The 12,770-nt window shown below is 38.2% G+C and overlaps 1 protein-coding gene across 1 annotated transcript in view; it reads right to left on the reverse strand.

Moving 5' to 3' along the window:
• COL4A4 (collagen type IV alpha 4 chain) overlaps positions 1-12,770 on the reverse strand; it is a 138,487-nt gene that overhangs the window by 68,319 nt on the left and 57,398 nt on the right. Inside the window, exons 13-20 of the mRNA XM_082841199.1 lie at positions 10,887-10,967; positions 10,008-10,061; positions 9,687-9,746; positions 8,752-8,796; positions 8,227-8,280; positions 7,393-7,462; positions 6,755-6,859; positions 2,344-2,508 (exon numbers count right to left, since the gene is read on the reverse strand). Of these exons, the coding sequence (XP_082697325.1) occupies positions 2,344-2,508; positions 6,755-6,859; positions 7,393-7,462; positions 8,227-8,280; positions 8,752-8,796; positions 9,687-9,746; positions 10,008-10,061; positions 10,887-10,967 (634 nt within the window). The remainder of the gene's footprint in view (positions 1-2,343; positions 2,509-6,754; positions 6,860-7,392; positions 7,463-8,226; positions 8,281-8,751; positions 8,797-9,686; positions 9,747-10,007; positions 10,062-10,886; positions 10,968-12,770) is intronic.

Below are 12,770 nucleotides of genomic sequence, written 5' to 3' on the forward strand. Positions count from 1 at the left end.
AAGTTCAAGAATTGGTACCTCTGAAGTAGAATGACAGTGAGACCCCAAACAGGATGATTGGTCAAAGAAGCAGCTAAATAGTAAGAAAACCTTCTCAAAAACTGCAGCAGGAAAAAACAAACGCCCTCAAAACTGGAGGAAACAGACAATGAAGAAGGAATCTTTAAAATAAACTATACAGTTTAGAAAGCAGACAAGGGAAGGCATTTCATTCCCAAAACAGAAACAGGCTGCTGCAAAAAGAAACATTAAAAAGGAACAACAACAGAGAGAGAGAGAGAGAGAGAGAGGGAGAGCAACAGCAACAACAAAATCCTCAGAAATTTAAAAAAAAATGGTTATGAAAGCAGAAATTTAAAAATTCAGGAGCAGACTTGGAAGATGGAGTTGAGGAAGTCTACCAGAAAGTGTTGCAGAAAAATAAAAAGGTGAAGAATAATAAAGTGAAGATTTGAAAAACAGACATGTAGGATTGATTCTCTAACAGACAAATATATTGAGTCCAGAAATAGAAAACAGAGGGAAAAAAAAAGGAGGACAAAGTATCTTCAAAGAAATACTCCAAGGGCTTCCTTGGTGGTGCAGTGGTTAAGAATCCGCCTGCCAATGCAGGGGACACGGGTTCGAGCCCTGGTCTGGGAAGATCCCACATGCTGTGGAGCAACTAAGCCTGTGAGCCACAACTACTGAGCCTGAGCTCTAGAGCCCGTGAGCCACAACTACTGAGCCCGTGAGCCACAACTACTGAGCCCGTGTGCCACAACTACCGAAGCCCACGTGCCTAGAGCCCGTGATCCAAAACAAGAGAAGCCACCTCAATGAGAAGCCCACGCACTGCAATGAAGAGTAGCCCCCGCTTGCTGCAACTAGAGAAAGTCCGCATGCAACAACGAAGACCCAATGCAGCCAAAAATAAATAAATACATTAAAAAAAAAAAGAAATACTTCAAGAAATTTTTCCAGAAATGAAGGATTTGTGTTAAATTGCTCCTAGTGCCTGCAAATGTACCCACACTGAGGTAAATCACAGTGAAATTTAAGGACATTGAAAACAAAGGAGAATTCCTATAAGCTTTCAATAAGAAAAGGGATTTTAAACAAAGAATCAAGTATCTAAAGGTTACTGGACTTCTCAGTAACGACACTAAAAAGCAATGGAAAATGCCTTCAAAAACCTGGAGGAAAAATTATTCCAATCTAGAATTTTATATTCAACCAAACTATCAATCTAATTCCACAGTAGAATAAAGGTATTTCAAACAGTGAAGACACCCCAAATATACACATTCTCTCACAAAGTATAATGAGTAAACCATTAGAAGAAATATATGAGTTGTGGAAACAAAGGGACCCAGAGAGACAGAGAATCAGAGAGACAGAGACAGACAGAGAGATAGAGACAGAGAATTCCTAGGATAATGGTGAAGGAAGATCTCCAGGCAGTGTCGCAGCATCAGCTTTTAAAATTGCAACCTGACCTAATTTAAACAGGTCAAAAAATTCCAGATGAGATTTATTCAAAGAGATTAATACTAGTAATGAGTTAAAATGTATGATTAAGAGATGTATACAATTCCGGACGGTTTGAGGTTGAATTAGCAATAAGTATATTGAAAACCAAGCAAATACACAAAGATACGACAATTATTACCAAACTGTTTTGCTAGGAAAGTAGTATCATATATTATTATATGGCTAAACTGGTGAATAGCATTTATATAACCCTTCCGTGTAAACACTGCATATTTATTTAACTAAAATTATGACGCTAACTATATTGATAGGTTGTAGGAGTGGAAAATGGCACATGTGTGGTGGGTGGGGAAAGAGGTGAATTCACCCGCTACAGAGGAAAGTCAATAGATAATGCGCAAACTGAAAAATTAAGAAATAGCAACACAAGTATGTTGAATGGCAATATAGAGGCAAATCCCAAGAGATCCAGCTAATTGTGGGGAAAATATTGCCCCTGGGGAGGAGAGAATAGGAGAAGGGGTTGCCTGGGACGGCAGTTTTTTCACAAAAGGCTTTCTAGAGCTGTTTGATTCAAGCCAGGTCCATACGTAACTCTATAAAAATGACAACTACATTTAAAAAATAAAAATTGTGTTAATTTACAACATTCTATCAGCATACTTAAATTCCCATCCAAATATTTTCATATAATTTAAGAGATGTGGCAGTCCAACATCAGTTTACTTTTTTGTATTTTTAATACAACTAACTTGGCTTATGAAATATTAGATAACGTTTTTAAAATTTGGAAAGTCATGGTTTCTGAATGATACTGCAAATATCAAATGCAACATAAATGCTAGTGAATGTGAATGAAGAGCACTTTACCATCTGATCCTGGAGATCCCGGCAACCCTGGCACTCCAGGCAACCCAGGTGGTCCCTGGTCGCCTGGTTTCCCTGGAGCAGAATCAGCTCTCCCAGGAATACCAGCTGCCCCTGGAAATCCTGGATGACCAGGAAACCCTCGTGGCCCAGGGGGTCCCATCATGCCTCCAAGAGAAATCAAGAATGAAAACCACACATACTCTCAGATAACATTTTTCTGTAGAAGAAATCAAAATCAGTACATTCTTCTTAGGCTGTGGAATTTTTTTAAGGAAAAAAAATGTAGCTAAAAAATAACTGAGTATCCCAGCCATCAGAATGCCTCACCTCCTTTGAAACAAGCACACAAGTGGTAATAAAGGTTTAGGGAATCAGATTTTCTTACCTCTTTGTCTATTCTTTAGGATTATTGGAAAAGAAATATATATTATTTAATTAAAATTAGTTTTAAAAATATCAAAAAACTTTGATAACTTGATAAAAAATAACCTGAATAAACACATTAGCACATATAGTGAATTAAAATATGGACTCACAGAAAGACAAATACTGTATGATATCACTTACATGTGGAATTTTAAAGATACAACAACTAGTGAAAATAACAAAAAAGAAGCACATTCACAGATATAGAGAACAAACAAGTGGTTACTAGTGGGGAGAAGGGGGAGGGGCAAAATAAGGGTAGGAGATTAAGAGGTACAAACTATTACATATGAAATGAGCTATAAGGACATACTGTAAAACAAGCGGAGTATAGCCAATATTTTCTAATGACTATAAATGGAACATAACCTTTAAAAACTGTGAATCACTATATTGTACCTCTGTAACACATAATACTGTACATCAACTAAAGTTCAATAAAAAATTTAAAAAATTAGAAGAAACTAAATAAGGTAATACATTAAATCAGGTAGATAGGTACCTGGTATATAATTTTAAGCTGTTTGTTTTTACAATTATCATCGACTAGTAGAATTTAATGAGAAAACTGGTGTTGCCATTTAGATACTAAAATGTAATATTTGGATATGATTGAGATATGCTTACATGGAGACAGTCTTCTAATCTTTTACCCCAAAATTAATTAGCACAGCCAAAAAAAAATGGGACTCACAAAATTATCTATGTAGATGTAAAATACTATAACCACTGAGGTTTGTGGAAAAGCAAAGAGGTGCCAGATTTGAACCTGGCCTCTCCCTCTCCAGCCACAGGTACTTAAGTAGGTTATTTAACTTATTTAATCCTCTATATCTTCCTCAGAGGCTTGTAATGAAGATTAAATAAAATAATCCACATAAGGCGCTTACTGCAATATCTGGCTGTTCTCAGTGAACGACTGGGTGCTCAGCGTGTTTAGAGCAGGTCAGAATAATGCAGCAGCAGCTAAATCCTGCTTCCCCTTGACATGTTACTTCCCCCTCGCTGGTGGCTTTGGCTTAAAGACAGCTGGAAGCCTTGGTGTGAGAGCGATCATTACTCTGAGCTGCTTCTTCCTAAGCATGCCTGGTTCCAGGACCTCTCTGTGGAAGACTGACGTTATCAAAGATGGCGCCAGGGTAGCTCTAGTCCCTCACGCTCTTGTAGAACCTTGACGCCCCCCTAGCAAGAGGTGGAATGTTCCCCGTCCCTTCAATGTACCAGCCTTTTGTGGTTGTTTGGACTAATGAAGTATGGCGGGAGTGACACGATATGGTTTCCAAGGCCAGATTATTAAAGAAGATTCAGCTTCTTCCTTGTGAGCAAAATGCTTGGACTGGAGTCCTGAGGCACCACAGAAGCAATATCACTGCTCGGAAGCCACCATGCTGTAAGGAAGCCTAAATTAAGTACAGAGTCACACAGAGAGACTTGAGGCTATATGAGAAATGAAGGAGAAAGATGCCTGGCCATTCCTCATGTTTCAGTTCCAGACACGACGGCTGCAACCAGATGAAAATCCCTGCTCCATAATCGCTCAGCTTAGCCCTTCCTGAATCCTTGAACCACAGAAAGAGTGAAGGGGAATATACTGAATGTTGTTGTCTTAAACCACTAGGTTTTGGGTTATCTGTTCAGCAACAGACAATTGAAACCCTGTCCGTCATCAGTAATGTAGCATGCAAGTTAAGTTGATGGCTTTCGTTATTGGGTGCATACATGCTGGGGTTTTACGTGTATTTTCAAACATTATCTTTACTCCTTCAACAACCTTGAAAAGTTCGTACCTTATAGATAAGGCACAGAAAATTTAGGCCAAATATGAATACTAATAATCGTAGCTAACACAGTGAGCCTTTACTATATCCCCAATTGTATTCTAAGAACTGTCTACATATTATTTCTTTCAACTGTAACAAGAACTCCGTTTTGCAGACAGGAAAACTCAGGCACAGAGAAGTTTAATAAATGCCCAAGATCACACAGTTTGTAAGTACTAGAACCTGGAATGTTTTTAGTCCATTGTGTAAACGCATAACTATTTCACTATACTATACTGATTGGGAAGGTTGGGATTCAATCACAGGGGTCTGACTCCAAAACCCAACTCATCTCATGGTAAATACTATAGATGACTATGAAATAAAATATGTATAATAAAGGCTACATACAATGGTATGTTTAAAACAAAATGAACATGTACTCCTGTGGACTTGGCTACCATCTTGTCTTCATAACAGTCCTAAGACCTGACTCGGAATCTCCACAATCAGTCACTGGATGGTCCCAGATGCTGCCTGCTATCTCGTCCCAGTACCAGGGAGAATGCTCAACCAGCTTCCAAAAGGCAGAATGGGTTACAGTGTATGGCATATCGCAGCCTCGACCACCAACTGATAGGACATGAAATCAATTCAGCTGTGGCCAGCATTAAAAACTTTTTTTTTTCAAAAGAAAAGAATGGAATAGAAAATAGAGTGCATCAGATACCCCAGAGATATTATTTTGTGAAATCTGTGTTTCAACCATATGTATGTATGTATGCATATATGTGTGTAATGTAATGTAAATGCTATACAATATAAAATTAGTTCTTACTATAGGTTGGAGTCAAAATATGGATTCTTTTAAAAAAGATTTTTGGAATTAAGCAGCTTCCTGTTATACTTGGTTTGGAATCTGCTAGAGACAGGTGTTACTTACTCCCACTGGGTTTTGATTTCAATCTGCTGGAGGTGGTATTTTACTATAAACAAGCCCGAAAGGAGAAATTTAAGCGCGGAGTCTAGTGCCTCCCGACCAACAGAGTATTCTGTATGATTTATATAGTTCTGGGTCAATTAAGCCATGGCTGCGATATTGAAAGAGTAAATGAACTAAACAAAGCTTTATTTACTGCCTTTGTGGTCATCAGATCCTACAAAGTGAAAGCTAGCTTCGTGAAACATTAAACAAGAACTTTGTAGTTCACAGTTGAATATCTCAGGAAACTTCTAACTCCTCAGGAACTATTACATGAAACAGACCGGGTAAAATTACATTTATACCAGACTTTTCTCCCCACATGTTTAATCAGTCTTCCTGGGTTCACAGAATGCAAATATTCCCTAAACTTCCATTCTTAATCTCACTGGGAATATTAGCTAAGACAGCACTTGAAGGAGTTCAAAGTCCGTGTGTCAACAGGATTATTTCTCAGGCCTTTCATCAAATACTACCATGAGCCACAGGGGTTTTTTTGTGGGCGAGAGGGCTGTTGTTTTCTGTTTATTTTTTAACTAAGTCCGAATCAAAATTTTATTTTTTAATTTGCAATTTTGTATTTCCACATTTCATGCAGAAGATTTAAATTGGGGCCTAGGTGGATGAACTAAATTTTAACAAGTAGATGTCCATAGAGAGAGCCTTGCAAGAAAGTGGGAAAGACCTAAAGACATACTCTAACCCTAGCAGCAGTTTCCACATCTCAACTGCATCTGGTAATCTTGTGGGAAGCTTGTTTTCCATACATATTTCTTATCACACCCCTGAGATAGTGATTGAATATTTCTGAGGTGCAGTCCAGGAGCCTGGATTTCTTCCAATTAAATGATTAATTGGTTTGAGCTCTGTGCTTCTTAATCCTGGCTGTGCATTAGAATTAAGCAGGGGTTGGGGGCGGGTGGTGGGTACTTCCCTGGCGGTCCAGTGGTTAGGACTCCGTGCTTCCAATGCAGGAGGCATGGGTTCGATCCCTGGTCAGGGAAATAAGATCCCACATGCTGCGCAGTGCGGCCACGGACAAAAATAAAAAAGGATGGGGACCCTTTTATAATAGTAGATGCCTTGGTCCCTCCATCCCTCAGAGAGTCCAACATTCCTGATCTGGGGTACGCACAGCCATCAGTATTTTTGAAACAATGCTAAGGTGATTTTAATATCAGCTAGAGTGGAGAGGCCCTGGTGTGGAAGAGGATGCAGCAAACCTGGCATGTAAAAGCCATACCTGCACAGACTTCCCCTGGTCTACCAGGGGGACCAGGGGGACCAGGTGGTCCAACAGCCCCCGTTTCTCCATAGCGGCCAGGGTGCCCTGGATCCCCCGGAGGCCCTGCCAAAAATAATGGCATAATGTATACAGTAAACATATATATACATTTAAAGGCTCACGCGCAACCACTTTTCGTGAGCCTTGTTAAAGGACAACAGGCGATTGTTTTGCAGTTTCTCATCACGTTTAAAGTGCAATATCTTAGACCCTCCGCTGCAGACACAGGAAGTAGTGTGGAATTTGTCATCGATCTAGGCTGCTTTCTTCTTGGAGGCAGCATCTTGGCAGGTCTTAGTCAAATGGCTTCACACATTTCTAGCGATTAAAAAACCTACTTTCTGAAAGGTAACATAATAAAAATCCCAGCATGAAGTTCACCCACTAAAATAAAATTTGGTGTCTTATGGCTGATAGAGACAGACCAAGATGCACATCTCTACTTGCACTAATATAATTATACATTCATGGTAAAAGTTCGTATATGTAGCCTGCTGAGTGTGTAAACTACAGAAGGACCAGGCCAAACCCTTCTTTTGGGACCATGCAAATCCCATTTCAGCATAATCTATAGAGAAAAAAAATGGAACACAAACCTTTGAGTGGAAGAGCTGGAGTTGCCAAAACCCCTGGCGGTCCTGGGTGCCCACGGTCTCCAGGATCTCCCTGAAATCATTCATTCATTCACTTTTCTTAGAAATATTAATCTTTTTCTCATGTTTCCTGGCACTAAGTAAATATTAGCATCACCAAGTGGGCATTCATATAGGAAACAAAGCCTATAGGCTGACTAGAGAAATAAATAGCTCATGGTGGTCTAAGAGGAACAAAAGTATGAGATCTCCCACCTACAAGCAGAAGTTAACAGCCAACTGGGAAAGTTCTCCCCCTCAAAAAAAATTCAAACTCCAAAAATGCTTCCATGTGCATCAACTAGATACCTCTGAAGCCATGAAGTTTCTCAGATCTATTATGAGCATTAATGTCTAACTTGCACTCCAGAACAAATAGTTTATTTGCCTATAGGATCTGAACCTACATTTTATTTTAGCAGCAGATATTGTCCCCCTTAATTGTGTCACCTTAATGCCACCATGGCTTGTCCTGCACAAGTGCTGAAGGTGAGGTCACATAAAAAGGAAAGAAAAAATGCAGTGGTGTTCAAAGCAAAGAACTCTCCACGGTTCCCTATGTTTTTAATCATGATACTGTATAATCCCTAGGGAATTTTTGAATCTCTCATTATTATTCACCTTCAAAAGGATCATTGCTCAAATGTAAAATGTAATCATTACCACATGCATTAAAATAATATAAGCAAAATGAACTCAGTTTTGAATGATTCTTTGAAATATTTAAAAAAATAAATTAGATAACATAAGGGATATAGGATGTTATCAGACTGTACTCAAATAGGCTCACTTTTTTACCTTTGGACCAAGAAATCCAAACGGTCCAGGATCTCCAAACACTCCTGGTTCCCCCTACAAATAACCAAAAACATGCCTGTTTTATTTTTTTTAAGCATATATAAAGTATTTATTTTTATGCACATATTTACCTACAAAATTTACAGGAAATAAAACAATGCATAATATATACAGTGTTGTTTTCATGAGGATCAAACAATGAAGGTAATTGCAGAACATCAGGGATGAAACACGCCTTTTTTAAAAAATGTGATTGGGTAACAAATTATCTCATTCTCATTTAATCTGAATGACCCATGCTCACTGAGATTCTGTACAGAATCTTAACACTGCTTTGGGGTTGCATCCGACAGTTTTGCTTTAGTTTTTGTATCCACAGTGAAATCATGTAACTTATAAAATAAATGTGTTCCCTTTCTCATTACTGTGTGTGAGTCTATAGGCCCTGGTACAACTTTTGAAGGACACTGAATTGCATTTACTAATGAATATGTATTTATCCTCTCTATAATCGTGTTCATTTACCTTTAATCCTGGAAAACCTGGAGAGCCATAGAAGCCAGGGTCCCCCTAATAAATTCACAAGAATCAACACAAGCAGAATTAAAACAAAATACATAAACCAGTTCAGTGAATCATTTTTCACCTTAGGAGATTGCTTCACTGGTATTTAATCTTGTCTGCAAAGGTAGCTGGATAAAGGGAATAAATATAAAAGAGATTCCATTTCTTTATAACATTTGTTATTTTAATTGATCTTTAATCTTATTCCAAAAAATTAATGTCCTTGACAGTGCTTTAAATTAAGAACACGGTTTTGTTGTTTTTGCTGTTCTTCCATTTCAATTTATTTAATTTAATGCTTGCACTGGGCTAAGTATCTTTGAATCATCGCAATATAATTTGTCTAGAGATTAATAGTTGCTCTATGCATTATCAGCAATGAAAATTACTATGGAAGTCAATATTGTCTCGTTAAGTACTGAATCTGAGTCAGATAAACGCAATGCCCATGCTCGCCAAGGTCTGGCCTTCATAGTGACTCTATGAATGGGGATCCCATTAGTGACATGTGTGGAGATGTCTGAGGCCTGATGCTATATAGTTGTTTTCTAGCTACTGCCCCTAGATCAGTACCTTCTTTTATCAAATAGGCTTAAATGAACAACTCCAAGCTACTATCACACTGACACTGAGCCAGTAAGAAAATGCCACGATCCCATTACTTCCTGCCAATTCTCCCATCTTCTGCTTGTCTGTTTTATCCAAATGATGTCCATGAAAGGGATGCTCTGGGGCACTTAGCTATTACACAATTCTTGCTGACCAAAATATAGCATTCCTCTTAGAGATAATCTCCATTTTTGAACTCTCAGAAATATTGATCTAGTCTTATAAAAATGTGAGAGAGAAATGCCTCCAAACTCACTGAAGTTAAGGATGCCAAGAATGGTCCTTACCCGAGGTCCTGGAAACCCAGGAATACCTTTCTCTCCTTTTGTCCCAATACCGGGCTCCCCCTTAAAGAGATGACACTTTTAGAGGAGTTCAAGCAACAGTATTTCAGCAATATGAATGGAAAAACAAAACGAGAAACAAAAATTATTGCCAGCAGCTTAAAGAAAACAGCTACTTTGGAAATAGTCTTCCTACAGAATTATGATGAAATATTGAGAAGTTCTAGTAACATATCAGCATTTAAAGCAGTGATAATAACCATGTAAAAATTTTAAATTAAGATAGCACATCATACAATTTTTTAAGTTCTTTAAATAAATTACCTTGGGTCCTGGTGGTCCGGGAGGTCCAATGATTCCAGGCGTTCCTTTAATACCCTAAAAATCACAATGAATATAATCTGGCTTACCGGCTTTATTCAACATACTGAGTTCCATCTCTTTAAGAAATTACCTTTCAACAGCCATTCTCCTAATTTTTTAATAAGGGATTACTCGTCAACTGTCAGTAATTAGCAACTAAGATCCAAGCGCACCTTTGAACCTGACACTCTTCAGGAGGCCAGTTCTGTGTAAAAGGTGTAGCATTGTGCGGCGTGGGACAGCAGAGCAGTGGGGGGAGCTACCATGGAACCAGGGCAGCAGATGCAAGCTGGGAATGCAGCCACTGAGAGGAGAGGCTCATTTTGAGCAAGGTAGTGAAACTGAATCCAGTAACTGAAAACTGATGGGAGAATGTGCACATGGCATCAGTAACATCAGTGCTGGAGGGTGACAAAGGAATTAATATTTGCCAAGAGTCTATTACATGCTCGGTTCTATGCCTCTGTCACCTTTCAATTACCAAAGCATCAGATCCATATGTAACATCTAAAGGACAGCTGGATTTCCAGTGGTATTTTCAGCGACCATATCAAAGACATGAATGGGGGACTATACCCTGAAGGACATGTCACAGTTTAGCAGCCCAAGCTAGGTCTGCCACTCAACAGCTGGGTAAACTTGAGAACACTGGTAACCTTTCCAAGTCTCACTTTTTCAACTCTGTATAATGGAGCTAATAATAGTACCAACCTGTAAAGGTTACCCTGGGATCAAGGCAGCGTTGCATGTAGGTGCTCAGCTCTTCGCTGGCATGGGAACACGTTCAGAAAACGCTGGCTATGACTACTTTACCAAGGTCACATATGGATTGAGAATTACCTTTGCTCCTTTATAGAGACCAGAATCAGGTGGCTGCACCAGAAGGGTGGGTCCTGGAGAACCCTGCTGGCCAACCTCACCCTTTTAAAAAAATCAAGATAATAAGAATTTCATATTAACTTTAGTTTGAAATAAAAATTGAAACGAAGAAGACTTTCACCCACATATTGTGGTATAATGCTTACAAGCCTGTAAGTCATGGATTTAAAATAAAAATCATGGCAAATACATCATGTAATTTTAAATGTTTATTGTTTTTCATAAATAATACATACTGTTAAAAATGAATTTAAAAAATAAAAGTGATTCATAATCCTACCATCCAGAGGTAATCTCTATTAAAACTTTGGTGCAGTTCTTTGTGGTGTGTGTGTGCTTGTATGTATATAACTGTGTATACATACACATATGTCTACATATACACATATGTGCATAATATGCATGTGTGCATACATGTATATGTGACTAAATGGTGTGTTAAACATAATTTGAAACTCTAATAGAAGACTCTTATTCAAAAAGACACATACACCCTAATGTTCATTGCAGCACTACTTACAATAGCCAGGTCACAGAAGCAACCTAAAGGCCCATCAACAGATGAATGGATAAAGAAGATGTGGTACATATACACAATGGAATATTACTCAGCCATAAAAAAGGAATTATATTGGGTCATTTGTAGAGACATGGATGGACCTAGAGACTGTCATACAGAGTGAAGTAAGTCAGAAAGAGAAAAACAAATACCATACATTAACGTATATATGTGGAATCTAGAAAAATGGTACAGATGAAGCTGTTTGCAAGGCAGAAATAGAGACACAGATGTGGAGAACAAATGTATGGACACCAAGGGGGGAAAAGGGGGGTGGGATGAATTGGGAGTTTGGAATTGACATATATAAACTAATATGTATAAAATAGATAACTAATGAGAACCTGCTACATAGCACGGGGAATTCTACTCAGTGCTCTGCGGTGACCTAAATGGGAAGGAAATCCAAAAATGAGGTAATATATGTATACCTATAGCTGATTCACTTTGCTGTACAGCAGAAACTAACACAACATTGTAAAGCAACTATACCCCAATAAAAAATATATATATTATAATAAAAGTAACACTATAGAATAATAAACATATTTTAAATGTAGAATATAGTTTATATTGTACTAAAATTTAAAATCATTTAATATATTTTACAACACTATTTTTTGCACATTTTCCTATCACATTGGGTGGGCCAAAAGGTTCGTTCGTTTTTTTCCGTAAGATGGCTCTAGTAGCACTTAGCTGTCTTTAACTTCATTCGGAACAATTTTGTTAGACCATATGTGACAGGTGTCACATCAGCGTGCATTTAAAAAAAGACATCAAAATTGGTGAATTTTTGTGTAGCCATTTTAATATTGGAGATGGAAGAAAAAAAGCAACACTTTCGGCATATTATGCTTTAAAAGGTAAAAACGCAACTGAAACACACAAAAAGATTCGTGCAGTATATGGAGAAGGTGCTGTGACTGATCGAACATGTCAAAAGTGGTTTGCAAAGTTTCGTGCTGGAGATTTCTCACTGGATGATGCTCCATGGTCGGGTAGACCAACTGAGGTTGATACGGTCAAATTGAAACAATAATTGAGAACAATCAACGTTATAACGCAGGAGATGGCCAACATACTCAAAATATCCACATCAAGCATGGAAAATCATTTGCACCAGCCTTGGTTATGTGAATCGCGTTGATGTTTGGGTTCCACGTAAGCGAAAAAAACCTTCCTGACCATATTTCCACATGCTATTCTCTACTGAAACGTAATGAAATAGTTCTGTTTTTAAAACAAATTGTGACGGGCAATGAAAAGTGGATACTGTACAACAA

Source organism: Leucopleurus acutus (assembly GCF_964270905.1).
Source record: "Leucopleurus acutus genome assembly, chromosome: 6".
NCBI lineage: Eukaryota > Metazoa > Chordata > Mammalia > Artiodactyla > Delphinidae > Leucopleurus > Leucopleurus acutus.